The following is a 27,314-nucleotide window of genomic DNA, read 5'->3' on the forward strand; positions in this document are numbered from 1 at the left end:
CCTGGGGTATTTAAGAAGAAATGGAGGTGGAGGGGGGATTACTCTTTGGTTTTGAAAGCTGCTTCTTATAGAAATGGTAAGAATAACATCTGACTGCATAAAGTGGTTAGGGGTTAGGAACAGATGGTGAGCCACTCAGCAGAGGAATCAGGAGGCTGCAGAGACGAGTTGGGTGACTGCTGATTGTTGGATGTGTTAGAAGGAGCATGCAAGCTTGCATGGTTAGGCAAAAATAAGGCCAACAATGAAGTCTCAGAGCCAGCCAGCTAGATACCAGCCAGGAACAGTGCAGCTATGTACATGTTAGACATGATGTTTTCCTTTGACTTGTTCTGAGACCTTTGGCCCAGTTTTTCCCCAAGCAGGCAGGGGCCTCGATAAGCGGAGGCGGGGCTTCCAGAGCCTGGAGTCTTATAAAGCCCAACCCAGAATCGTTGGGCATCTCTCCCAAGGGCTGTGGACTGCTGGCTTTCTGTTGATACCTTAGAGATGCAGCGGCTTTTGGCTCCAGCGAGGCGGGTCCTGCAAGTGAAGAGAGCGATGCAGGAAACTTCGCTCACACCTGCTCACCTGCTCTCAGCAGCCCAGCAGAGGTGAGTGGCCTGCTCAGAGGGTCTACATAGATCACTCCCAGACAAGCACCGTGGGGACCAGTAAAACGCGGGGCTTGTTGGAGGACTCACTAGAACCTCAGTCAAAAGCTGGCGAGGTTGTACTCAGTTATAAACAAGTTAGCCTCATTTCTAGACAGCACCTGTTAACTGTTGAGCTGGAAGTGTCTAAGCCAGAGGTCCTCAGCCTTCCTAATGCTGCAACCCTTAATACAGTTCCTCAGGTTGTGGTGACCCCCGCAACCATAAAATTATTTTTATTTCTGCCTCATAACTAATTTTGCTGCTATTATGAATCATAATGTAAATATCTGATATGCAAGATGTATTTTTATTGTCGTAAACTGATCCAAGGGGACAGGACGCACAGGACTCCCAGCCTAAGCCTCTGATGCACTTTGTTTAGGAAAAGCAGCAGCCTTTCCTCTGCCGGCCACAGGGGGCAGCAGACCTCAGGATCCTGCAGCTGCAGTTGTGGTTTAACTGCTTGCTGTCGTTCACTGTGGCAAGATCCAGTATGGACCAAAGAGACGAAGCAGTGTTTCTCCGTGCTTCGGTTTTGTGAGATGAAAGATAAAAATTGTGTGTGTGTTTCTCACTGTGTGTGTGGGGTGGGGTGGATGGGTGGATACATGTACTTGTGAAAGAAAAACAAACATGCCTTCTTTCTTTGTAAACACCCTTCAGTCTCGTCCAAGTAACTGTGGTTGCTCAGAGTTGATGGGACACATCTGGGCTTTGTGCTTCAGGCTCCCAGCTACTTGGGTGTTTTCTCTTTTGCTCTTTGTCCACTGAGCTCAGAGTCCCAGGGCTTCCTTTCCACTTATACCCATGAGTACTGAGTTTTTAGGGAACCTCTTTGCTATGGTGCCCTCCCTTGTCCCGCCCTGCTGGAGCCTGGGTATAGGTGTGGAGGGGAAAGGAGCAGTGCCCTTAAACCTCCTGATTTGCTTTTAGCGCCACTGACATCCACTTCCCCACCCTTGCAAAACCACTGCGTTTTATTTGAATGTTCCAGCTTAGACTTTAGCTTGCTTCTTTTCTATTTGCGAGGAAGTTATGGGGTTTACTTATTTCAGGGCCAGACAGGGTGACCATTTCTCAGTCCCGTCCCCCCCTTTTAAGACAAGGTCTCTATGTAGGTTTTTGTTTGTTTGTTTGTTTTTTGTTTTGTTTTGTTTTTTTGACAGGGTTTCTCTGTGTAGCCCTGGCTGTCCTGGAACTCACTTTGTAGACCAGGCTGGCCTCGAACTCAGAAATCACCTGCCTCTGCCTCCCAAGTGCTGGGATTAAAGGCGTGTGCCACCACCGCCTGGCTTTCTTTATGTAGTCTTGACTGATCTAGAACTTACGATGTTGACCAGGTTGGCCTTGAGCTCATTAAGATCCACTAGTCTTTGCCACCAGAACACTGGGGATAATCCCAGTAGTGGTATGTACCACCATGCCTGGCACAAACCTTCCCTACGCAACAGTAGGCCACTACCCAAGAGGCAAGCCTCCACCCTCATCAACATTCTGACTTCTTTGGTTTGTGCCCTGGAATTCTTATTCACGTTTCCTGTCTCGTTGCCTGAACTACTAATGTTCTTTATAGGTCACCTTTGCTCTCAAGCAGTGGCTCTCAACCTTCCCGATGCTGTGACCCTTCAGTACAGGTCCTCATGTTGTGCTGACCCCCAACCATAAAACCACTTCATTGCTACGTCATAACTGTATTTTTTTACTGTTATGAACCATAATGCGAATATCTGATATACAACCCTCAAAGACATCGGGACCCACAGGTTGAGAACTGCCGCTGTAAGGGGTCTACCTCTGTAATGCGATCCACATCATTTAAGTCCACCTCAGAATACCCATTTACTTCCCGGCCCTATATTAAGTATCCGGGAGTCAGTGTTTCTCACCTTTAAGTCTCCCTGCACACTCTCCTCTGTGAAGGTTCCCTAGCTCGCTCATGCACCCCCACTGTGGCCACTGCCCCTTCACCTCCTCCAGTCCGTCACCAACAGAAAACTACTCATCTGTCAGTCAAGATTGATCCCAGGGGCTGGTGAGATGGCTCTTCGGGTAAAGGTGCTTGCAGCCAAACCTGAAGACTTAAGTTCGATCCCCAGAACGTACATGTAGAAGGAGAGAAATTTGTCTTCTGACTGCTTCTGACTTCTGACAAATAAAAAAGGCTGCCCTCAACTCAGCCTCTCCCATGAGATCCTCCTTATCCGTCCATCCCAGAGAATCTCTGCTTCCTTTGCACTGCGTGATTTTGCCTGCATCTCTTTCATGGTCTTACCTCCCCTCTCCCACCAGCCTTTATAGTCGGGGTATATACATGCTCATCTCTTTCTTCACATCCACTAAGGATGTTGAGAGCCTTGCCCTCTTCGGTGAAACTCCTTCACACAACAACACCCTTCTCTTCGTGGGATTGTTAGCCGTGAACCCACAGGGAGGCAGGCAGGGTGGTATGAAGTGAATGAGGGCATGGTGCATGAAGCTGACTTAAATGCAGTCAGTGATCATCCCTTAGAGGAAGCACAGGATAAGACGGGCACTCTCATGCAAAGGGCCCAAGCACCAACCAAGCCTGGGAGCTTCTGAAAGCCTCTGTGCGCTACTTGTCTTTAAGGCTCTGAAACCCACATCCAGAAAATCTCTACCAAGACAATAAGGAGAGTTACAGGCTCTCTGATCTTCTCCCTGAGTCTTGTCTTTCTGTATGGGAAGACAGTGAGGGAGTCAGCCCAGAGGAGGCAGAAAATGAACCTGCAGGGAAAGCTGCCACGCTGGCAGCTCCAAACATGAGCTAACCATTAGCTCTTGGTCCTGGGGACTCTCCCCCATAAATATTTGAAAGTTCAAACTCCACTTATTTGGAAGGCATCAAATAAATAAGTTCCTGCCCTCTTTCATCAGAGGCTGATGAGCCCAGATCGCTCTGCTTCGGTATCTTGTGATGATTGGGTGGACGCACTTTTGTCTCACAGGGGTCCTTAAGAGGGACTTTCCTGGTGGGAGCATTGGGGGCCCTAGAGATACAAATCAGGAGAAGCACTTAATATGAGCCCTAGCCTCCGGGTACAGAGAGAGCTTGGAAAGCCAGGTGTCCGAGGCACCAACTAGCCAGAGTGTTTCTAAGACAAGAAACAATGGGGAGTTCCTGAGCCATCATTCAACCAGTGCTTATTGTGAAGATAGGTTCAGACACCTGCCCATGAGCGCCTCTAGGGGAGGGACTTACAGCCAGGAGGGGAAACTGCAGACTTTCACCAGAGGAGTTGGGGACCTGAAGTGAAAGGTAGAGAGACACTAGAAAGAAAAAAAATCTCTCTTCTACTGGCCCATTTTCTCCATTGAGAAAAGCGCTTTCTGTCCTCTGTGCTCCCACAGGTTGGCCTGCTCCACTGCACAAGGAGCTATAAATTGCTTCCCGCTTTGTGGGCACAAAGGGTGTCTGTCTTATTCTATGGTGAGTCAGCTCTGCATGAGGAGTGTCCGATGAATATCGAGAGTCCCAAATCAGAAGAAAGCAGGCAGAATGGAAGATAGGGAAAAATTTCCTTCAAAGGGAGAAAAATAACCTGGGCATTTTGGTGCACATTTGCAATCCCAGCACGCAGGAGGCTGAGGCAGGAAGATCGTGAGCTCAAGGCCAGCTTGGGCTAACACAGTGAGCCTTTGTCTCGAAACAAGACAAATATTGCAACAAGTGGGAAAAGGATTGGTTTGTTCTTGGGCAGTAAAAAGAAGGGTTAGGGGAAGATAAGGAGAAGCCCACTGTAAAAACACAAGTCGAGGTTTCTAAATGATTCTGAGAGCTTACTGCATATGTAGAAAGAAAGCATTTGGATAATAAAAAAGGGATAACAGAGCTGACTTGCAGAAAGGTCTGACATTCTGAAGGGAGTGTTGTATTTTAATGGGCACACACAGTAACTGTTATAGAATAACAAATAAAAGCACACATACATCACACAATGACCAGATCAGGGTGATTGGTTTATGTATCCTTACAGACCTTTACCACTTCTGTGTTGGGGCATTCAAAATCTTCCCTATTTGCTACTTTAAAATACTCAATTAATTGCTGTCGATCACGATGATCCTGCTATGTCATAAGGCACTGCAAGTTACTTCTCCTGGTTGTGAATGTGGTTCAGTGTGATTGCCTCAAATGTCCTGAGTTCGTGTCCTGCGTTCATCCCTAGCACAATGGGAAACCAAACTAAACCAACCCTTTTTCTCCCATGCAGTAGCATGCCTGCGCACATCCTCCCTCCATCTTTTTCCTTACACCTTTTCCAGGCTCTTCTATCACTACTCTGGTTTCTGCTGCTTTGAGATCTTAGCTACCACCTGTGAGTAAGAACATGCAATGCAGTCTTTTGTCTTTCTGTGCCCCAACCTATGCCTCATCTATGTTGTTACAATGAAGAATTTAATCTTCATGGCTAAATAGTGTTCCATCATGCACTTATGTCACAGTTTGTCTACACTCTCATCTGTCAGTGAGCACAAAGGATTCTCTATCACGGTCGGTGTGAATAATGCTGCAATAACCATGCAAGACATCTGATCAGTTCAGTTCCTTCAGCTATGCACCCAGTATTGGGATTCATGAATCATATGATAGCTCTGTTCTGGGTTTTACTGGCACTGCTGTACTTGCTGTTTCTGTGTAGCTGTAACAATCCTCATCCCTGTTGTCTCTGTGTGAGAGGTTCTCCTTTTTAAAAGAAATCCTATGTGGATGTGAACACATGTGTTTAGGATCATTTGTGTGTGTGCCATGGTGCACATGTGGAGGTCACAGGACGACTCGCAGGAGTCTTTCCTTCTACCATGTATGTTACTGAGATTCAACACGGATCATCAGGGTTGGCAGCAAGAATGCAGGTCATCAGGGTAAAAGCGCCTTTCCTCACTGAGCCTTCTATCTCTTCAGCCTCAAAGCTTCCTTTCTATGTAGCCTCCTGGCGCCATTTGGTATTTATGTACGTATAAACCCACCCTAACTGTGGTAAAACCATACTTCGTACCTCTGCTCTGCATCTCCTTGCTGATGGGAGACTTTCAGTGTTCTCAATTTGTACATCCTCTCTTGGAAAAAAAAATGTTGCTTCAGGTCTTGGCTTATTTTAAAACAGAAATATTTGAAGTTTTGTTGTCAAGTTGTTTCAGCCCCTTATATAATCTAAGAGCTGCACCCTTCAAGGGAAGAGACAGGGACTATTTTCTCCCACTGGAGGTTGTCTCTTGGTTCTCGTATCATTCCCGCTGCTGTGCAGAAGCATTTTCAGAGTTAAATAATCATCGCTTTGGGGTTTTCCCAAAAGTACTTGAAGGGCTAGTGAGATGGGTCAGTGGGTAAAGGTGCTTGCTGCTAAGTCTGATGACCTGAGTTCAATTCCCAGCACTCATATTGTGGAAGGAGAGGACAGACACCCACAGTTATCCTTTGATGTCCACAGCACGCTGTTGCGCTCACACCATACGCATATAAATGAATATGTAAACGAACAAACAAATAAATAGAAGTGAATATAAAAGAAGGGAAGCTGACATGGGAGATCATGAACTCCAGGTTGACCTAAGTTCCACAGTGAATTCCAGTTCAGGCTAAATCAAATCAAATCAAATCAAATCAAATCAAATCAAATCAGATTAATCTCTGCCAAGATTAACATGTGCCCTGCATGTTAATCTTCTAGTACACTCATGATCATAAGTCCTGCATTTGGGTTTCACCATTGTGCCTTGATTTCCATAGAGTGAAAGACAGGGTCCAGTTTCTACTTTATGTAAATACCTAGTTCTCGGCACCATGCCTTGCAAAGGTTTATTTCTTCAATGAATATTCTCTATACTTTTGCAATGTGTAAGTAAATCAACTTTATAAGGATTTATAAGTAAATTGACTGGCTATGATAGTGAGTTTATTTCTGAGTTCTGTATTCTGCTTTGTTGCTCTATGCCTCTGTTTTTATTTCAAAGCTCTGTTGTTTGAGTTATTATAGCTTTGTAGTGTGCTCTTGCTCTCTTTGAGGAGGCTTTCTGCTATGTAGAATAGGCTGACCTAGAACTTGCTGGGGAGCCGAGGTTGGCTTCCTCCATACAACCCTCCTGTTGCAGCCTCCCAAGGACTTGGGTTGTGGGTATGCAACACTGTGCCCAGGTCTGTACCCTCTGAAATCAAGCACCCTAACACAGTTGGCATCTTTATTTGTTTATATAAAATTTGCATTGGCTGTTCAGCATCACAAATCCAAGGCTGCTTTTTTCCTCCTTTTGTGAAGAATGTCATTGATATTATAATACATATTCTGCAGAATCTGTAGGCGGTCATGTTGAGTACTAGGGGCATTCTTTTTTTTTTTTTTTTTTTTTTTTTTTTTTTTGCTTTTCTCAAAAGTTGCAAGTGTGTGAGTTTAAGTGCTCACGTGTGTGTGTGTGTGTGTGTGTGTGTGCACATGCACATGCGCTTGTGTGCAAACACCAGGTGTCATCCTTAATCTTTTTCCACCCTATCTGTTGAGATGGAAGCTTTCCCTGAACATGGAACTTCCTGATTGCCTCACCTAGCCAGGTGACAAGCCCCAGTGCTGCTTCTGGACCCAACATACCAGAACTTTTCTTGATTAAACTAAAAGCCTATCCATTTGCTTTGTCATTTCAAACATTCCTTCTGTTTCATTGTTCCTTTTATTGTTCTATTCTTTACTCTGTTTATTTCTCCTCTACCGTTTGTTCTTTCTTTCCCTTCAGTACCTTTGACTTGGTTCTTTCCTAGCTCCTTGAGTTGCATCATTATGTTGTTTATTCATAATCTGTTGGAAGTAGGCACATTGTCATAAGCCCCCTTCGAGGTGTCTTTTTTGCTTTATCGCATAGGTTTTGTATGTAACCTTTCCATTGATATTAAGACTGTTGTCCAGAAACAGTAGCTGTTAGGTGGCAGATGCGGTCAGCCTCTGTTCAATTTGCTTGGTCTATAGTGCAGATGAACTGAATTATTTGTTGACTTTCTGTCTCAATGATCTGTCTATTGATGAGAGCGATAGTGGCGAAGTCCCCAGCTATTACTGTTTAAGAATCTGTTTTTTCAGCATATCTGTAGTCTTTCTTTACATAGTTCATGTTGCTACATTGCGTGTATCTATATTTATAATTATTTCCTTTTGTTGAATTAATCCATCTAGCATTAGACAACAACTTTCTGCATCTCGTTCTTCAGTCTTTATTTACAGCAGTGTAACTACTCCTGCTTGCTTTGGGTTTTACTTCTGTATCCTTTTCCATCCCATCACTGTTGGTTTATGGGTGTCTTCTTCAGTGGCATAGTGAGTTTATTGTAGAGAGTGTATCACCAGGCTTTAGTGCATCTAGTCGGCCTGTAGCTTTTAATTGAGAGGTTGACATAATATGTATGTCTTTTCTATTATGTGTTCTGCCAGTCATTTATATGACCTGTGTTCCTGCCTTTCTTTGGTTCATTGCTGCAATTTGATGGTTTTCTATTCAGATAGGTTTCTCTTTTGTGCATCTGCTAGAGCACTATTAAGTTCTACATTGGGTGATGCCTTAGTGGCACAGAATTTAGGAGTTGCAGTATTACACACATATTTTCATGCATCTCTCTCTTAGGCAAGGCAAAATCGCTAGCATTTTGGACACAGTAGTTTGAGGATGAAAATGCTTATCAGTTTCTATAGATAATATAGGATCAATGTCACCCCCTGGGCCAACGTAGGCATGGCACACCGTGCTCCTCAGTAGAGAGGATGCTATCTGTATCTGGAGCTTGCATAGGGGCTGATGTATAAGCAAGCATAGGTGTGGTACCTACAAGAGATGGAAGGCCATGGATTACACCATAGGCTCAAGAACAAGTTGTTACTCTGCCCTTCAGAGACTTGGTTGGTGGCTTTCTGAAGTAAGCATATCAACTAATTCTTGAGACTGCAGCAGGATGTCCAGGACTACTTAGAGTCTCAGAGATAGCTTCTGTGATCTTAGCTACTCAGGGATAGAAGCCTTGGTGGGCAAGCTATGCAGGTATGACTGCTTATTATCTGCTTTTCGTGTGTTTCCTGGGAAGTAGAAAATGGATCTTCTTCAGACCAAATTGTTCAACATAGGCTGCCCAGATGATTTCTAGGGAGGGGTATAAGAAGGTAAGCAGAGACATCTATATATTTTACAGAAGTGAATTGGCAAAGCTGGTAGAAGCAGTTACTTGGTTGCTTTATGAACCCTAAGATGGGTGGAGTATCAAAATGGCCCTATGAGGACAGAGTGGGATGGACTAGGCTTCTTTTTAAGGCAACTTGGTAGTGTAGTAAATAGGTAGTCACCCAAACCTGACTTGGGGGCTGTGATGGCTGTAGACACTCTATCTGCAAGCAGTATGCTATAAGAGAGGACTACTGGTTACCTGTTCCCCGCTGAGCAAACCCCTCTTGGTTCAGCTGGTCTTGAGAAATAGGAGGGCAGGGGGATAGGTGCTAGCCCCTTCTTTCTAAGATCATCACATGTTTCCATGTTCTTCAATATTTTTTCCATATCTCACTTTATTCCAGTACTTCATGCAAACATGCTGGTGAAATAGCTGTTGTTTTCCTTGATACAGAGGAAAGAAAACCAGACACTGCTCATCGGCCATCTTCCTGACATCACCTTCTCAGTAGAAATAGTAATTTATTTAGCTTATGATAAACTATTCCAATTGTAATTTCTAGGATGATCAATTAAAAAAAACAGAGAAGGAATAAGAGCAAGGGCATATATATATTTAAACTAGTAAATATTTATTTAATTGAAAAGAATTCAGAAAGAGGAAATAATAGATGAGAGAACATATAATCAAGAAAAAACCAGATGATAGACTTCATCATAACTATATTAGTAATTACAATAAATATAAACAGACTAAATACTCTAATTAAAACACCACTATTGTCAGACTTTTTACATTTTTTTCAAAGACTCTACTGTATAAAATTTATAAATGATAAATGTTGCCAGATGTGATAGACCACACCTGATGTCTCATTGTTCTATTGCTGCGAAGAGACACCATAACAAACTCTTACAAGGCAAAGCATTTAATTTGGGCTGGATTACAGTTTTGAAGTTTTAGACCATCATCATGATGGAGATCATGGCAGGACACAGGCAGACACGGTCCTGAAGAAGTAGCTGTGAGTTTTACATCTGGATCAGCAGATATCAGGAAAAGAGAGACACTGGGACTAGCTTGGGCTTTTGAAATCCCAAAGCCCACCCCCAGTGACTCACTTCATGCAACATGGCCACACCTCCTAATCCCTTTCAAGCAGTACCACTCCCTAACCACCAAGAATTCAGGTATATGAGTCTACAGGGGCCATTTTTAATCAAGCCACCACTCTTGCAATCCCAATCCTCGGGAGTGAAGTCAGGAGAATTCAGAATTCAAAGCTACCTGGGGTGAAATAAGAGATCCTGACTCACAAAACCAAAAATCCAAAACAACAAGAAAAGATAGACAGGTAAACAAAATAAGACAAAACAAAAAACTCTTAGAAGTTAAAATAATAAGAAGAGAAAAGGTATAAAGGCTTTGCTTTTGCTATGACAAGATACCGTAACAGAAGCAATTTAAGACAAAAAGCACTTATTTTAGTTCACAGTTCTACAGTTCAGTTTACCATGGTGGGGAAGTCATAGTCACAGGAGTTTGAGACACTCAGGAGTCAGAGGACAAGGAGTATGCTCAGCTAGCTTTTTACTCTTTATACAATGCAGGATCAAGCCCAAGGAAAAGTATAGCACTCCTCCTGGATGGTCCTCCCTATCTCAATTAAACCTGTTAAGATAATCCCTCCTAGACATGCATGCCCAGAAGCTAACCTAATCTCAAAGATCCTTCACAGATGTTCCCAAAGGTTTGTCTCACAGGTGATTTCAGATCCTAGCAAATTGACAGTCAACACTAATATTACGCTTGAAAGTCGGACAGACTACCATACAAAGAATGAACCATACAATGTGTGTATAGCTATGTTATTAGGAAAAGTACACTTTATAGATAAAAAAGGATAAAAAGATCAATTCAACAGATATAACTACTAAATTTTTCTTCACTTGATAACATACCTTCAAAACATACTAAGACGTAAACAATAATTGCCACATTATTGGTTGGGTTTTTTTTGTTTGTTTTTGTTTTGTTGTTGTTGTTTTGAGGTAACTGTCAAAAGACAATGAGTAGATTTACAACTGTTATTTTAACCACAGGTTTTCTACAATCCCTCCTGCTCCCCTGGCCAAAACAGATACATGGCCAAAAGATGTGGGCATCCTTGCCCTGGAGGTCTATTTTCCAGCCCAATATGTGGACCAAACTGACCTGGAAAAGTTCAACAATGTGGAAGCAGGGAAGTATACAGTGGGCTTGGGCCAGACCCGTATGGGCTTCTGTTCAGTCCAGGAGGACATCAACTCCCTGTGCCTGACAGTGGTACAGAGGCTGATGGAACGCACAAAGCTGCCGTGGGATGCTGTGGGCCGTCTGGAAGTGGGCACCGAGACCATCATTGACAAGTCCAAGGCTGTCAAAACAGTGCTCATGGAACTGTTCCAGGATTCAGGCAACACTGACATCGAGGGCATAGATACCACCAACGCCTGTTATGGCGGCACAGCCTCCCTCTTCAATGCTGCCAACTGGATGGAGTCCAGCTACTGGGATGGTACGTGTTTCCAGGATGTCACAGAAGTATGGTTCTTAGGGTAGAGGCTGAGGATGGTGCTTTGCTTCTCACCTTCCTATACTGGGAAGGGAAAGGCAATTTACTCATACAGCTGCTACCACATCTCAACAAAACCAGTGATAGTAACCATGAAGATAGATACAGCTTTATGCAGCTACTCAGGTGGCACTTCATGTAGCCATTAATTTATTCTGCACAGTATCCTGTGGTGTGAGTTCTGTGCCTGACTGTAGATGAGAAGGTGAAAAAGTCCTGCTGCTTCAGTTACTCATCTTGCAGCTCTGACAAAACCACTGGCAAGAGCAACTTAGGAAAGGGAGGGTTCATGCTGGCTCACAGTCTGCGGGCGCACAGTTCACCATGGCGGAAGCCATGGTTGCAGGAGTTAGAGACAGCTGGCACTCCGGTCAGGAGGTAGTCTAAAACCCCAGCTTTCGAGATGATGTCACATACCTTTAGAGTGCTTCTTCTACTTCAGTTAACCTGAATAAGAAACCCCTCCATGACATGCCCAGAGGTTTGTTACCATGGTGATAATACAGCTCATCAAGGTGTCAATTAAGAGTAAATACCAGCTGGGCAGTGGTGGCGCACACCTTTAATTCCAGCACTCGGGAGGCAGAGACAGGCCAGCCTGGACTACAGAGTGAGTTCCAGGACAACCAGGGCTACACAGAAAAACCCTGTCTCGAAAAACAAAACAAAACAAAACAAAACAAAACAAAACAAAACAGAGTAAATACCACACTGATGTAGTGAGTGTAGAGGTAAATTTCCAACCAAACCCAACATGTCTTTCTGTGTTTAGTTCTCTTAATCACCTCCTGGGTCTCTGAGACAGAACCTATGGGGGAGATTCTCCTTAGACTGCCACATTAATCTCCTGGAGCCTCTGAGTTCTTGTTTACCTTAGGACCTTGGCCATCTCTGTATTTACTGAGCTTGGATCTTAGGGAATATATAGTTTAACATTCTTTGCTTTAAGTAGGGAGACCAGAGCTGGAGCGATGGCTCAATGGTTAAAGTTCTCGCAGAGCAAGCCTGAGGTCTGGAGGTTGGATCCCAGATTCCATGGTAAAGCTGGGCAGGCAAGGAGACCCAGCTGTAATCCCAGGGCTGGGGAAGTAGAGACTAGGATGCCTGGGGAAAGCTGACTGGCTAAGATAACCAAGATGGCAAGCTTCAGGGTCTGTGAGAGACCTGGTCTACAGTGTCAGGTGGACAGTAATCTAGGAGGGTGCCAGCATCAATCACAAGCCTCCACATGCAAGCTGCATGTGTACAGCAGTACACATACATGTTCCTCCACACATTCGAACATGCGTACACACATCAATGTGTACACATGTGCACACACACACACACACGCACGCACACTGGTACAAAAACAAAAGAAAAGAGACTAAACAATATAAAAAATGAAGGGGCTAGCAGGCCAACTCATTAGGTGCTTGCCACCAAGCCTGAGTTAGGAACCCAGAACTTCTGTGGTGGAAGGAGAGAACTGACTCTAACAAGTTGTCCTCTTCTTTTTAAGATATTTATCAATGAAGAAAAATAGATTAAAAAAAAAACTTTAGCTTAAAAAAATCTGGAAATTAAAAAGACTGAGGATGGTGAAATTAAGCAGACCCAAAGGCTATTCGACTCAGCGAACATCTCTTCAGTTAGAATCACCACTCAGGAGGAGGCTGTGGCTCTTATACTCTCACTGTTGAAAGTATTTTTATGCAGTTATCCAGCATCCAAACCAGAAACTCCACAACAAACTTAGAACTAAAAGAAAAAGAATGAGCTTGAGCTTTGTCTCTCAGGGGCGTTGCCTGCATCCAGTCCTTCCTCAGCCCTTAACACTTTGCCTTTCTTGGCTTCTTCTCTTCATGTTATTATTTTCTACATGCACTTGGTGTGCACATGTACAAATATTATTGACTAAATTCTTTCTGGAATTATGTAACCTTGCTTACTATTATGCATTTTCAGTCCATCTGCTTTTCTGCAAACGCTGTGATCTTGCTTTTCTCTAGAGGTGAATGGTGGTTCTGTTTTATAGAGTCAAGGACTTCATTATCTGTTCAGCTGAGCACAATCAGGATGATTCCAATCCTTCACTATACTGAATAAAGCAGCAATAAACACGGGGTGCAGATCTCTCAGTGGTGGTGTGTGGGGGCTTCTAGGTGAAGCTTCTGCCCAGGATAGAACGGCTGGGTCATATGGTAGCTCTGTTTTTAATTCTTGCGAAATCTCCAAACTTATTTCCAGTGTCTGTATTAATTTGAACTAATTAATTCACCAACACTGAATAAGGGTTCCTCTTTCTCCACCTCCTCTCCAGCATTTGTTGATAGGCTTATTGATGGTAGCCATTATGACTGGGGTGGCCTCAAAGTCGTTTTAAGTGACATTTAACTGATGGCTAAGAATATAGAACGCTTTTAAAAATAATTATTGGCCACCTGTGTTTCTTTTTACTTTGTTGAAAAGTGTCTATTCATCTCATTGTTTCCCTGGTGTTTAATTTCTGCAGTGCTTGGAGAAGTCTGGATACTGGTCTAGTGTCTGAAGTGTAGCTTGTAAAGATTTTCTCCCAGGCTGTGAAATATTTTCAGCCATTTTAAGAATGAGACTCTTATAAATGAAGGAAAATAGCTTTTTGTTGGTTGTAAGTATTGTAAACCCTTCTCATTTCGTCTTTTGATTTGTCTCTGACAGAAGGTTTGGATTTTACGGTTAAATTTAGAGCTATTTCCCTAAATGACATTTAAGTGCTGAAATTTTCACATTGAGAATGAAAAATAGATATCTAATAATACAACAGTATTATTTATTCTTCAATCACACACATGTACAACACTGTTAAAAAAAAACTAATACTTTTTTTTTCCATTTCTTTTTTCTTTTTCTCTTTTTGAGTTGTTATAATGACTGAAAGGAGGCCCTGAACATCAGTGACTGTGATTTGAAATCCTGGCTTTCAAAACTCTATCTTACATTTACTAGCTGTGTAATTTGGGACAAATATTTTAAGTTTTGGAGTCTTCCTTCTGTTAGGCAGGGATCACTAGGAGTGTAGCTCAGTGGGAGAGTGCTTGCCTAGCTTACTCAAGGACTTGGATCAATCCACAGCACCGCCAAGACACAGGGGAGAGGGGCTTGCCAATATCCACAGACTATAGGGTCCTGTGGATTCAGCCAGAACAGGGTTCGAATTTCAAAGTCCATAGCCACTAGGTCAGCGGTTCTCAGCCTTCCTAATGTTGTAACCCTTTAATACAGTTCCTCATGGTGACCCCCAACCATAACGTTATTTTGTTGCTACTTCATAAATGTAATTTTGCTACTGTTATGAGTCTAATGTAAATATATAGGCTATCTGATATATAGGCTATCTGATCTTCCACCCCTGGTTGATCCCCAGAGGGTTGCAACCCATGGTTGAGAATCACTGCAGTAGGTGAACACTCTAGATAAGTTCCTCTGGAGGCAGCATCTTCAGCCATGAACGCTGGTACAGTTATCTACCTCTCTGGCATGTTTAAGAATTATTTGAGGATAATGGATATTTAGTTCGTGTTTAAATGTTAATTTCTTTCCCGATGCATTGTCCTTCTATTGTTTAGAAGATACTTGGAGATGTGGGTGATGTAAGTTGGTTGGTACGAACCTAAATTATTTCCACAAGTACCAGTTAACAAAGTTTTAAGTGAATTTAGAAGTGGAATACAGGGGCTGGCAAGATGGCTCAACCGGTAAGAGCACTGACTGCTCTTTCAAAGGTCCCGAGTTCAAATCCCAGCAACCACATGGTGGCTCACAACCACCCGTAATGAGATATGATGCCTTCTTCTGGTGTGTCTGAAGACAGCTACAGTGTACTTACATATAATAAATAAATAAATCTTAAAAAAAAAAAAAGAAGTGGAATTCAGGCAGGCATGGCAGGACAAACCTGCTATCACGTCACTTGCAGATGGAGGATTTTGAGTCAGAAGCCAACCTGCGCTATGTAATGAGACTCTGCCTCAAAAACACTAAAAACAGGCCTGGAGAATGCTTCAGCAGTTAAGAGCATTTGGTCTTGCACAGGACCTGGGTTCAGTTCCCAGTACCCACATGGTGGCTGTCAACCTCCTGTAATTCCATTTCCAGAGGATTGAACCCCTTCTTATGGTCTTATGGAGATCAGACGCATACATGGTGCAGATACATGCATGCAGTCAAAACACTTATACATACAGACTAAAGTAAATAAATCTAAAAAGTAAAATTTAAACCCTACAAATAGAAACAAAGAAAGTTTTGAAGAAATAAGTTATCCTGGGGATCGGCAATATGGCTTAATGGGTAAAGGGGCTTGCTGCCAAACCTGACGATCTCAGCTCCATCACCAGAACCCATGTGGTAGAGACCTGACTCCCACAAGTTGTTCTCTGACTTCCACATCCGTTGCACTGTCTTGTGTGCCTGCAAACATACATGCACTGAAAAAAAAAACACATAAAAAAGGCTACGTGATTTATACATACAATTCTGAGTGAACATTCCATAGCTAGACTGTGGGAACCCTCAGCATTGAATTTATATTTCAACTACAAATGGACCGTGGGTTTCACTAGAGTTTATGTGTAATTTTTGATTTTATTTTATTTTTGATCTGGTTCCATCTAGTTGCAGTATATAAAGCTGTGCTTGGCACACAATAAGCTGTCACTCTACTCTGGATTTGGCAGTGATGTCATGACTGATTAATTGTCTTGTCTGTCTTGTCAGGTCGCTATGCCCTGGTGGTCTGTGGTGACATTGCAGTCTACCCGAGTGGTAACGCCCGCCCCACAGGTGGTGCTGGGGCTGTGGCAATGCTGATCGGGCCCAAGGCCCCTCTGGTCCTCGAGCAAGGTTCGTAATAAACATTCCCAAGAGGCTGTGTGCTGTGCAGCCGCGTCATAGATTCTGCTCCCAAACTGTCATACACACTACTCAGGGCTGGGGATGCTGCTGCTTGCCTCTGAAAGTCTGGCCTGGGGAGTAGCTACTTAGGGGGAAGAGAGAAGCCGGAGTTGACGATTTCATCATGCACTGGGATAACGGTGCATGGGGTGGGTGCAGCAAACACAGGTGAGGGAGTCAGGGTAGAGCTAACTGTGAAGGAAGAAACCCGGACATAAAGTGAGGCTTGGAGAATTCTGCCTTCTGGTCTTGATTGTGAGAAGCCCACAAAGATGTGGAGAGAGAACTATAAATCTCACTTGTGTAAAACCAATAATCTGGGGCTGGGTGGTACTTGGGAGGCAGAGGCAGGTGGATCTCTGTGAGTCTGAGTCTACAGGGTGAGTTCCAAGAGAGCTGTTGTTACACAGAGAAACACTGTCTCTGTGGAAAAAAAAAAATCGAAAAAAAAAGCAAAACAACACAACAATAATAGTCATAATATTAATACTACTAATAAAATAACTACTATTCTTTGACTCCTTTTGACTATGGGAGGGTACTAAAAAGGCTCTGACTTGGGTATAAGTGATGGAGCAGAGCCAGGAATCTCCCCTCCATTCTACTCAAGGCAAACAGTGTAAGGCAGTCTCTAGAAGCTTCTGTGTGCCTTTCCAGGGCTGAGGGGAACTCACATGGAGAACGCGTACGACTTCTACAAACCAAACTTGGCCTCAGAGTATCCACTGGTGGATGGGAAGCTGTCTATCCAGTGCTACCTGCGGGCCTTGGATCGATGCTATGCAGCCTACCGCAAGAAGATCCAGAATCAGTGGAAGCAAGGTCTGGGGCTGGGAGGGCAGAAAGTGGGGCTCTGCTCGCGTGGCCAGGAGTCTTCTTTTCCCCTCCCCTGTAGAGAATACTTAGTGATGCCTGAGGAATGGTTGAGAGAATGTGCAATGGGGTGGGTGAGGGGGCCTTCTGTGTGTGCTGGAGATAGGAACCATCTCTCTGGGAAGCTGGGCCCCTTGGCATCGTTACATTTGGCAAAGTAGGCCTCAGTGTCTCATTACCTTTCTTGTCTAGCTGGAAACAACCAGCCTTTCACCCTCGATGATGTGCAGTATATGATCTTCCACACACCCTTTTGCAAGATGGTCCAGAAATCCCTGGCTCGGTTGATGTTCAATGACTTCCTGTCATCCAGCAGTGACAAACAGAACAACTTATACAAGGGCCTAGAGGCCTTCAGGTGGGTCTTCTTTAAGAGGAGGGAAGCGTAGGTTTGTGGAGGGCAGGCAAGGAGTGGTCTCCCTCACACCTTGTATATAGACTTTCCTTCTAGGAGAAGCAGATGGCAGCCCTCCAACACAGCAGAAGGGATGCTAAGCCATTCTTTCAACAGAGGGATAGAATGGGATCAGACGGGATGGGATGGGATGGGATGGGTTGAGATGGGGCAGCCAGACCTGCATGGGGCTCTCTGTGGACTGGGGAAGGAAAGGAAGGCAAAAAGAAAGAATGAATTTGTAAGCAAGGTGTGTGATACGATTTTGATGTGGTACGATTTTGCTGGAGTCCTGCTCCAGTGGGTTTGAGGGTCCCGGGGACATGGATATGGCATCGACATAAATGAAGTAAATGACCACCAGCTTGCAGTGGTCCAGCCCCAGACCCTGCTTCCACTGCAGATGGCCCGAATAGCTTGAGCCCCTCTGTATCTATTTCATTTCAAAGTCATAAAGCATAAAAGTTCAGTTTTGTTTCCTTGAATACATTCCAGGAAGGTAGACAATAATCCCCTGAATATTTTTTTCATAAGGTTCTTTCTCATACACTTTATTTTCCCTAGGCAGACATTTAATTGTATGGCCTCATAATTGAGCACATCTCTGTGACCGTTGTGACTAGCACACTATAACTCAAACACCTAGGTGGTAGCCCTCACAGCAAGTTTTAAAAGTTTGTATCTGAATCTATTTTTGCCAGTATCCATGTTTTTGTCCTGTACATCCATAGCTAAGATGAGGAGATTTAATCTGTTGGCACAAGAGCTGGTTGACTCTTGGCCTGGCTCTTCTATTCTCTGAAGTGCTGGAACCTATACAGTTGATTCTGACCTGATGTCTTCATGTATATGTGTATTCCTTAACATCCCTAATCTATTCCTGCAAGGGCTGCTCTCTGAGTCAGAGTGAACGGTGTGCTTTTCTAAGAATAACTATGTGCCTTCAGAAACTCTATAATTTCTATTTAGTTCTTCTTAAAACTTTTTTTCTGGGTTTTTCATTGCCTCAAGTATCATCTCAATTCCATCGTATATTTTCAATAAATCTACCTTGAGATTTCTATTATGCCATTACCATCTCTGTTAGAGACAAAGTGAAAGACAAAGCTGCCAAGAGCATGCCGAATGTTGTCCTAGAGGAAAGGGATCATTCCCATGGCCAGCCCCAGGGAAAACAACCATTGCTGCAGATTCTGTCACACAGGTCCTTGCTAGGCATACAGGGGCTTCTCCTTGGGGGGCTTCCCACAAGGAGAGCCATTGGCCAAGCACTTTCCTGGAGCAGAGCCTTGGTTTCCACCATGGTTTGGTTTTCAGGTTTCCAATGGACTGTGAAATGTGTCTAGGTGCCACAACAAAAGTGTGCATGAATGCTTTCTCAGAATGACAGGACTGTTGCTTTGAGCTCTTCAAACGTCTGAGCACTTTAATTTAAAAAAAAAAAAAGCACCCCAGAATTTTATTTACAGAAGCGTTCTCTTGCCGCATTCCCACCCTTCTCTTGTCAACTCTCATGTGAACATCTTGCTCTGCCTCACAGGGGTCTAAAGCTGGAAGAAACCTACACCAACAAGGATGTAGACAAGGCTCTTTTGAAGGCCTCCCTGGACATGTTCAACCAGAAGACCAAGGCCTCCCTTTACCTCTCCACAAATAATGGGAACATGTACACCTCTTCCCTCTATGGCTGCCTGGCCTCACTTCTCTCTCAGTGAGTACTGCCCCTGGCCTGCCAGCTGTTCCCCCCAGTGAGTACTGCCCCTGGCCTGCCAGTTGTTCCCCATCCTTGGGCTGACAGGCCAACTAAGTTTGGCTCCTCTTCTCATTTGAACTTTTGGTTTGTTGAGAGGTAGACTTTTACAATAAAGGTAGAGAGAAAGGATGGATAGGAATATTACAACTTGTTTCAGAGGTGGTTGGGGACAGGTTTGCTAGCTGTTGAACTTCTCCAGTATGAGTATATATGTTGGGGTAAGTGCAAGATCTACCCAGGCAGTGAGAAAACAGAACTTGTGGGCATATGTTTATCTTTAACATCTCTATATTTAATATAACATGGAGGATTTTAGCGCTAGCTTTAGATCCTATAACAGGGTTCAAATCTAATCACCATGTATCTTGAAAAATAACTCCCTGAACTTGTATGATCCTTACTTTCTTTATCTTTAAAATATTTATATAACAATGTATAACCCAACTTTTACTAATTTGTGGGTTCTGTTTTCTTCCACCCATCACCATCCTTTTTCTACCCTTTCAATCCTCTAACACTAGATAGGAGAGGGAAAGGGATAGAAAGGGAAATGGGTGACAACATCAGTAGACTGCTTCCTGCTGATTAAGGGCACTGAGTTTCTCAGGGCAAGTTTTATCTCTGCTGTCAGGATATATAACTTCTTCTTCTTGTTTCTTCTTTGAGCATGACTACTTAACAAACCTAGACCAATAGCAACCAACCAACAGCCCACCCACCTCATGGGGGCCCCAGCACTTATGTATCCTCTGAAAAGTTCCCAGAATTGCAAATGTCACACAATCACAGAAATTGAATGCCACTGGCAAAATCACGCCCTTGCTAGAGCTGGAGACAAATCATAGTCAGCAGCTGTGGACAATCTGAGGTAGCCCTAAAAGGGTGAGGCATCAGAAGCCTTTTCTCTACCCATTTGGGAATGTTGACTGGCTTGACCTTATGCAGGGAACCGTGCTGCTGAGGGTTCATGAGTGCGAAGGCCCTGCCATGTCCAGAAGACATTATTTTGCAGCAGCCCACCTGATTTCTGAATCTTACAATCTTTCTTCCCTCTCTTCTGTGATGTTCCCTGAGCCGTTTGTGGGGCTGTGCAATATAGATGTAGTCTCATCTATGCATTGAGTGCCTGTGCAGTAGTGACACAAATGTTATCAGAGTGACCACATCTTTCTAGTTGGATTTACGGCCAGCTCTATAGAAGGGAATTAATGCCTGATATTGTAAACACATGGCTGGGTAGGTCATAGGCCCTAGAGGAGAAACTATTACCTTGCTAAATAGACACAGTATCAAACTGCCTTCTAAATATCTAACCTTATACTCATAGGTTAGTAAAGCTTACCCCTGATCAGAGAATCCCCAGTGGATAGTGATCAATATAGAGATTAACTACTGGTCAGAGTACAGAGAATAATTAACTATGGAATGTTTTCATGAAAATCGCCTTAAAAATTACAGTGCTCAGCTGGGCAGTGGTGGCACATGCCTTTAATCCCAGTACTTGGGAGGCAGAGACAGGCAGATTTCTGAGTTCAAGGCCAGCCTGGTCTACAAAGTGAGTTCCAGGACAGCCAAGGCTATACAGAGAAACCCTGTCTCGAAAATAAAATAAAATAAAATAAAATAAAATAAAATAAAATAAAAGTGCTCAGAAAATGTTCAACTGCTAACTATCTCTTTTACTGATTTTCCTGTTTTGTGGTGTTTATAAGGAAAAGTGCATATTATATAAAAAAGACTTATAGGTGAACTTGGTCAAATTACTGATGGGGGGATGCTCAGAAATTTGAGTCATAGGTATGGGTGTCAGGCAAATGCCTGCAATCCCAGAATTATGGTGGCTGAGGTAGAGGGAGTGCAAAATTCAAGGCCAGCCTGGGCTACATCGGTACATTACATATACACGTACACACTCACTCGCTCACTTGAGAGCATGCACAAACACAAAAGCTGAACCATTGTGGCTAACTTGGGAGCCGTGAGGGTGAGTCCACTGGTTTAAAGCCCTGACCACACCTGCAAGCATCTTCCCTCAGAGTTCTGCCTTCATGTTTTCGACTGTGTCTTGTGTCTGAATTCCACCTATCTTTGAATTCTACCAAAGGTCCCTCTTTGTTAAGACTGCATGAGGCACATTTCTAGTTGCATAAGGTGGGCAGGGGTGAGATTAGACTATCACAGAGGAGCTTTATCAGAAATACAGAATACAATGCTGATGTGGCTTTTCTCCCCCACGGCAGCCACTCTGCCCAAGAATTGGCTGGCTCCAGGATTGGAGCCTTCTCCTACGGCTCAGGCTTAGCAGCAAGTTTCTTTTCATTCCGAGTGTCCAAGGATGCTTCCCCAGGTGAGTCTCATCTCATACCAGGTACTCCTGAACAAGGGCCATTTGGCGAAAGAAGCCACCTCGTGCTTCATCTTGGCTGAGGTAACTGTCTTGACAGAGCTAAATTGTGAATACGAGCAAAGAAAATCCCTGCATTATGGGGCCAGGGTACAGTGGAACCAGGAGAAGACTGGTCCATAGCAAGAGTGGGACTGAGTCATGTCCAACCCCAGCAACCTTGTTTCAAGAGCAGTAGGAATGAGGGCCACTCCCTTCCCTGCCTCGGGCCTGCCTGTCTCCGCATGTCCCAGAGCCCACAGTCCTGAGCCCCAACCCAGCCCCAACAAGAGAAGGTCACATAGTTGCAGCTCTGTTAAACTTCCCTTCTCTTTATAAGGTCATATCTAGCAAGAGGCTTGAATTCCTCTTCAAGCAAATAAGGCATTCCTAGCACCTTAGCCCTGGCCAATGATGTACTGAAAACCTCTCCACACTCCCCAAAGGTTTAAATAGTCTTTGTTCCCCTCTTCCCAATTAAACAAGCTGTTCAACGAAGCCTGCCTCTCTTCTTGAAGCACTCACCCATCACCTGAGGTCTCCGTTGCCTTTCTGCCTTCCACTTTCTCCTCTCAGGATCCGATGGCCATAGGGAAGGGTAGGGGAAAGTGGAGCTCAAATGGCATGGCATAAGGTCATACATGTGAACACTTCCTCAGCCGTAGCAAAGGTAGATACAAAGAAAACAGTTAGAAAAGCCAAGAGGTAATAGTTTAGCTCAGCTACCTGAAGAGAAGTTGATGGATCTGAGATATCCAGTAAGTACCTGTTGTTGTTGTAGTGACTACTGTGATCAAGACCAGGCATCTAAAGTACTGTGTGGGGTCAGCCTCCAGACCCTGACTTTCTATTAAGCCGGTGATAATGACCGCAGGAAATCCTAACAATCTTGCTTTTGCTTCCCAGGTTCCCCCCTGGAGAAACTGGTGTCTAGTGTGTCAGATCTGCCCAAACGTCTAGACTCCCGGAGACGCATGTCCCCTGAGGAATTCACAGAAATAATGAACCAGAGAGAGCAATTTTACCACAAGGGTAAGAAAAGGGGCAGGAAGAGAGAAGAAAGCAATTTACCCTGCATTCCATGCCTGTACCTAGGAGCCAGGGGTTCATCAGACATTTAGAATGAAATGGGCCAAGGTCACAATTTTTATGAGATGTGATTGAGAGTGGTTCTTATGGGACAAGAGCTTGACCAACTGAGCCATCTCCACAGCCCCTCAAACAGTACGAGTTCTAACAGCCAGGCAGGCCTCAAGTACCAGACCCAAGACAGCAGCTTCTCTAGTCCTTCTATATGGTCCTATACAGTATATCACAGGTAATTTACAACCCCAGGCAGTGCAGCTGGAGTGCTTTACTTGAGTCTGTAGGCATTCTTATTACTGTGCTCTTCCATTGCACGCCCATATCACTCTTAGTAAGTACTGCTTGTTTTCCTTTGTCCCACAGTGAACTTCTCTCCACCTGGAGACACAAGCAATCTCTTCCCAGGTACTTGGTACCTTGAACGAGTGGATGAGATGCATCGCAGGAAGTATGCCCGGTGTCCCGTCTAATGGAGGCGAGTGAATTTGTAGAATTGGGTTGGGGTACAAAGGCCTGGGGTCTTCCTCTGAGTAGCAGATGCAGTTCTGAGTCTATAATCACATCAGATGAGGCCATAACTTAGAAAATGCTCATGAGGAAAAGTTACAAATTATAAGCTCCAAAGCAGGAGTTGGGGAGAGTATCTTGGAGAGCTGGACTGTGAAAGTCAGACTTCTTTGTGTATTTAAGTCCCCTAGAAGCTTGAGGGAAGCTAAATCTGAACCAACAAGAGAAAGCAGACAGCAACAGAAACTGTGACATATTGGGAGCTGGGTGGTTTGAGTGCCTAGGCTAGAGAGAGCTTTAGGGTGGGCAGAGGCCATGTGACAATTCCCATGTCACAAAATTCCTCTTGGAGAGAGGCAGTGAAGCTTGGGAAATTAGTCAGGATGAGGGTAGGGAGAGAAGAGAGGACTTGGGGATGGGAGACGGGAAGGGTTCCTTATTGTTATTAGACGCGTTCTCACGACCGGCCAGGAAAGACGCAACAGACCAGAATCTTCTGCGGCAAAGCTTTATTGCTTACATCTTCAGGAGCCCGAGTGCAAGAAACAAGAGAGAGAGAAAACGAAACCCCGTCCCTTTTTTAGGAGAGTTATATTTCGCCTAGGACGTGTCACTCCCTGATTGGCTGCAGCCCATCGGCCGAGTTGACGTCACGGGGAAGGCAGAGCACATGGAGTGGAGAACCACCCTCGGCATATGCGCAGATTATTTGTTTACCACTTAGAACACAGCTGTCAGCGCCATCTTGTAACGGCGAATGTGGGCGCGGCTCCCAACATCTCCCCCTTTCCTTTTAATAAGAGCAAATAGGCCACCCATATTAATGAGAGTGGAGATAGAGGTCAAATCCCCAGTGTGTAGGTAAAGGAGCCATGTACAGGATTAGCTCTTAGGCTCACAGGCTTTTACCCAGAGCAACCCTGACCTGCTCCCGTGTCGTTTTGCCTGGGGGAAGGGAACTAGGACACTGAACCTTCATGAAAGATGACATGTCTCCCTAGAATAGGCTCATATATGCCGCAGAGCCTTTCCATTGCAGTGCTTAGCCGTGCAACTCTCTCGGGCTGCTGAAGCACACTCACTCTATCCCGTGCAATGAGTCTAGCCTCGTGAGATGTAAGAGCTGAGTGGCCAGCGACCTATTGCCTAAGCATAGATAACCATATATCAGGGGGAGCTCCATGTTCTAGTCCTGCAAGCGCCTGGGCAATAACCACCTTGTCTCTCCTAGTTTAGGCCTTAAGCTTACAGACCAATCAAAGAAGCAACACTAATCCACAGCAAAGTGTATCTCCAAATAATATTAATCCCACCCATTTTTTAAAGAAGGAAAATGCTGAGGAGATCCAATTGGGTAATCCTTTGGTCAGCGACAGGTCCAAGCGCGTGGAGTTGACCTGAAGTCTCAATTCCCGAAGGATCTGTTCAAATTCAGCCATCCAATTCTGTAACATATACTGAAAAAGACTTTTTGACAATTTAGCTGCCCTAGTAAATTTAACATACTGAATGGAAATAACACACAATCCCGGAAACTTTTGTTCACAACCCTGCTGAGTTATTTGTCATAATACATCTAGTTGTATCTGGACAAGATCTATGAGTTGATTAACCAGCATGAGACCTCTCTGTATCTTGACATTAGCTGAGGCCTGTTTATCTATGACTGTAGTCACTGAGGCTGACAAAGTGTTAATGGTGTCAGTCGTCTGGACCTGTCCAGACAGAGCCAAGGCTGTCTGAATTAAGGCTAAACCCAGTTCCTAGTTAGTGGTAAAAAAGCAAGAGAATACTTGAGCATTATACATCACCGTCATTGGGAGTGGAAATGTCGACATTATCCCCCAACGCTGCTCTCTTTTTATTATTGACGCCCTGGACATCACCAAGACGAGGGACATCAGTATTCCCTTGGTCAGTCTGGATTTTTCGGGTGAGTCTTTCTGGTATCCAAAATGGGTTGTCTTCATTCTGTGGGAAAACACAGATAGCTCCCCTGGATCTTATCAAAATAGGATCCGGGCCATACCATTTATTATCAAGGACATTTTTCCATTTAACCATCTCATTGGGCCTATCTGGCTCTGTACAATGACGTTCAGCCGCAGTATGGCCATGAGCATCAATATTTAAAAAATTGAGTGTAAAGAGTGCCAAAGACACAGACACTCTTGGTGCTCGGGGTACAGTCTCCTCAAAAGTTCCCCTCTTCTGTTTTATAAGATAGGCTTTGAGGGTGCGATGCGCACGCTCAACAATACCCTGTCCTTGAGGGTTGTATGGAAGTCCAGTCAGGTGGGTTACGTCCATCTGACGGCAGAACTGTTGGAATTTTTGAGACGTATAAGCTGGTCCATTATCAGTCTTAAGGAGTCTGGGTTTCCCCCAAGCACTCCATGCCTCAAGACAATGTTGAATCACATGTGAGGCCTTTTCTCCGGTTAACGGAGAAGCAAACATGATGCCAGAACATGTGTCAATGGACACATGGAGATATTGAAGTTTTCCAAAGGAAGAAACATGTGTAACATCCATTTGCCAGACCTGTAGAGGTCGAATACCGCGTGGGTTAATTCCCACATGAGGAACTGGCAAGAACTCACAGCAGCTTTGACATTGAGTAACAATGTCACGGGCTTCTTTTCTTGTCAAGGAGAAACGACTGCGTAATGTTTCAGCCGTCACATGAAAATTGTTATGAAAATTTCTTGCAGCCTCTACCGGGGATGATAGGGCAGCAGCCACCACTTTAGTGGCCTTATCTGCCAAATCATTTCCCAGAGCCATGGGGCCAGGTAGGCCTGAATGGGCTCTAACATGAGTAATATAAACAGGAAATCTTCTAGATAACAAAACTAATTGTATTTGCTGAAAAATATTGGCAACTCTACTGGAAGGCTTAATCACTCCAGCCACTTCTAAAAGATTTACTGCATTAACCACATAACAGGAATCTGACACAATATTAAGGGGTTCTAAAAAGGTTTTTAAAACTTCTAAAACCACTAAACATTCTACCACTTGAGGTGAATTTTCATTATATTGTTTGGATACCACTTTACCATTAGCCACATAGGCACCTATGCCAGTTTTTGATCCATCAGTATATACCACAATCCCATTTTTAAGTGGGTTTCTTCTAAACATGTAAATATTGATTTCTCTCAAAGGAGGAAATATGCGTGACATCCATTTGTCAGACCTGTAATGGCCTGACGCCACGAGGGTTTACCCCTACGTGAGTAGATAAAATTTGACAACAATCTAAAGGCATTATTAAGTAATCAGAATCATTTCTAGTAGAACCAATCCCTTTGGCAGCTCTAGGAATATCAGAGGAAGAAAAAACAGCCATGTAGGCTTGGCAAAATTATTAGTTGAGCTATTCTGTCTCTTTGTGATATAGAAAAGACAACTTGAGGACAAGAACAGAGAACCTGAAGTTCCCCTTTATAATCTTGATCTACAACTCTAGGGTGGACAATAAGACCTTGTAGGCTGCAAGAGCCTGCCTCTGTCATTATTGTCCAGTGGCTTCACCTGCTCGGGAGAGCGCCTTCCAGGCCCTAATAGCCTTTTCATCTGATTCAGAACTATTAAGAACTGGCTCCTTGAGCTCACCTAGTGATGAGTATAGGCTCCTTCTCCTAGAGACCTCCGCTAATTGATCTTTTTTCTTTTCTTTTTCCTTCTCCTTCCTTCTAATCTCTCCCCAGGTATTCTTACCTGACCTAAACTTTTCCTCAGGTTCAAGACCCGTGGAAAGGCCTGTATGCTTATTTTGTGTACCATATTTTCTCTTTGCTCCTACTCTCTCTCCCCGCTTTACTTCTGATAGATTGTCCTGAACTTCATCCAGAATCTGCCCTGCCTTAACCACTTGATAACATGTGAAAAGGAACAAAAGGGCTTCTAACATTAGAAAAAATTCAAGGCCAAACATTTTCCACTTTACTTCTGATAGACTGTCTTGAATTTCCTTAGAAAGTTCAAGGCCAGG

The 27,314-nt window shown here is 44.0% G+C and overlaps 1 protein-coding gene across 1 annotated transcript in view; it reads left to right on the forward strand.

Annotated features, from left to right (window-relative positions):
• The first annotated feature begins 436 nt into the window (after positions 1-436).
• Positions 437-27,314, forward strand: part of Hmgcs2 (3-hydroxy-3-methylglutaryl-Coenzyme A synthase 2) — a 30,308-nt gene continuing 3,430 nt past the window's right edge. Inside the window, exons 1-9 of the mRNA NM_008256.4 lie at positions 437-593; positions 10,893-11,347; positions 16,142-16,267; positions 16,976-17,140; positions 17,384-17,549; positions 19,126-19,296; positions 21,579-21,685; positions 22,628-22,753; positions 23,171-23,282. Of these exons, the coding sequence (NP_032282.2) occupies positions 490-593; positions 10,893-11,347; positions 16,142-16,267; positions 16,976-17,140; positions 17,384-17,549; positions 19,126-19,296; positions 21,579-21,685; positions 22,628-22,753; positions 23,171-23,277 (1,527 nt within the window). The 5' untranslated portion in view covers positions 437-489 and the 3' untranslated portion in view covers positions 23,278-23,282. The remainder of the gene's footprint in view (positions 594-10,892; positions 11,348-16,141; positions 16,268-16,975; positions 17,141-17,383; positions 17,550-19,125; positions 19,297-21,578; positions 21,686-22,627; positions 22,754-23,170; positions 23,283-27,314) is intronic.

The sequence above is a fragment of the Mus musculus genome, chromosome 3 (genome assembly GCF_000001635.26).
Source record: "Mus musculus strain C57BL/6J chromosome 3, GRCm38.p6 C57BL/6J".
Taxonomy (NCBI): Eukaryota; Metazoa; Chordata; class Mammalia; order Rodentia; family Muridae; genus Mus; species Mus musculus.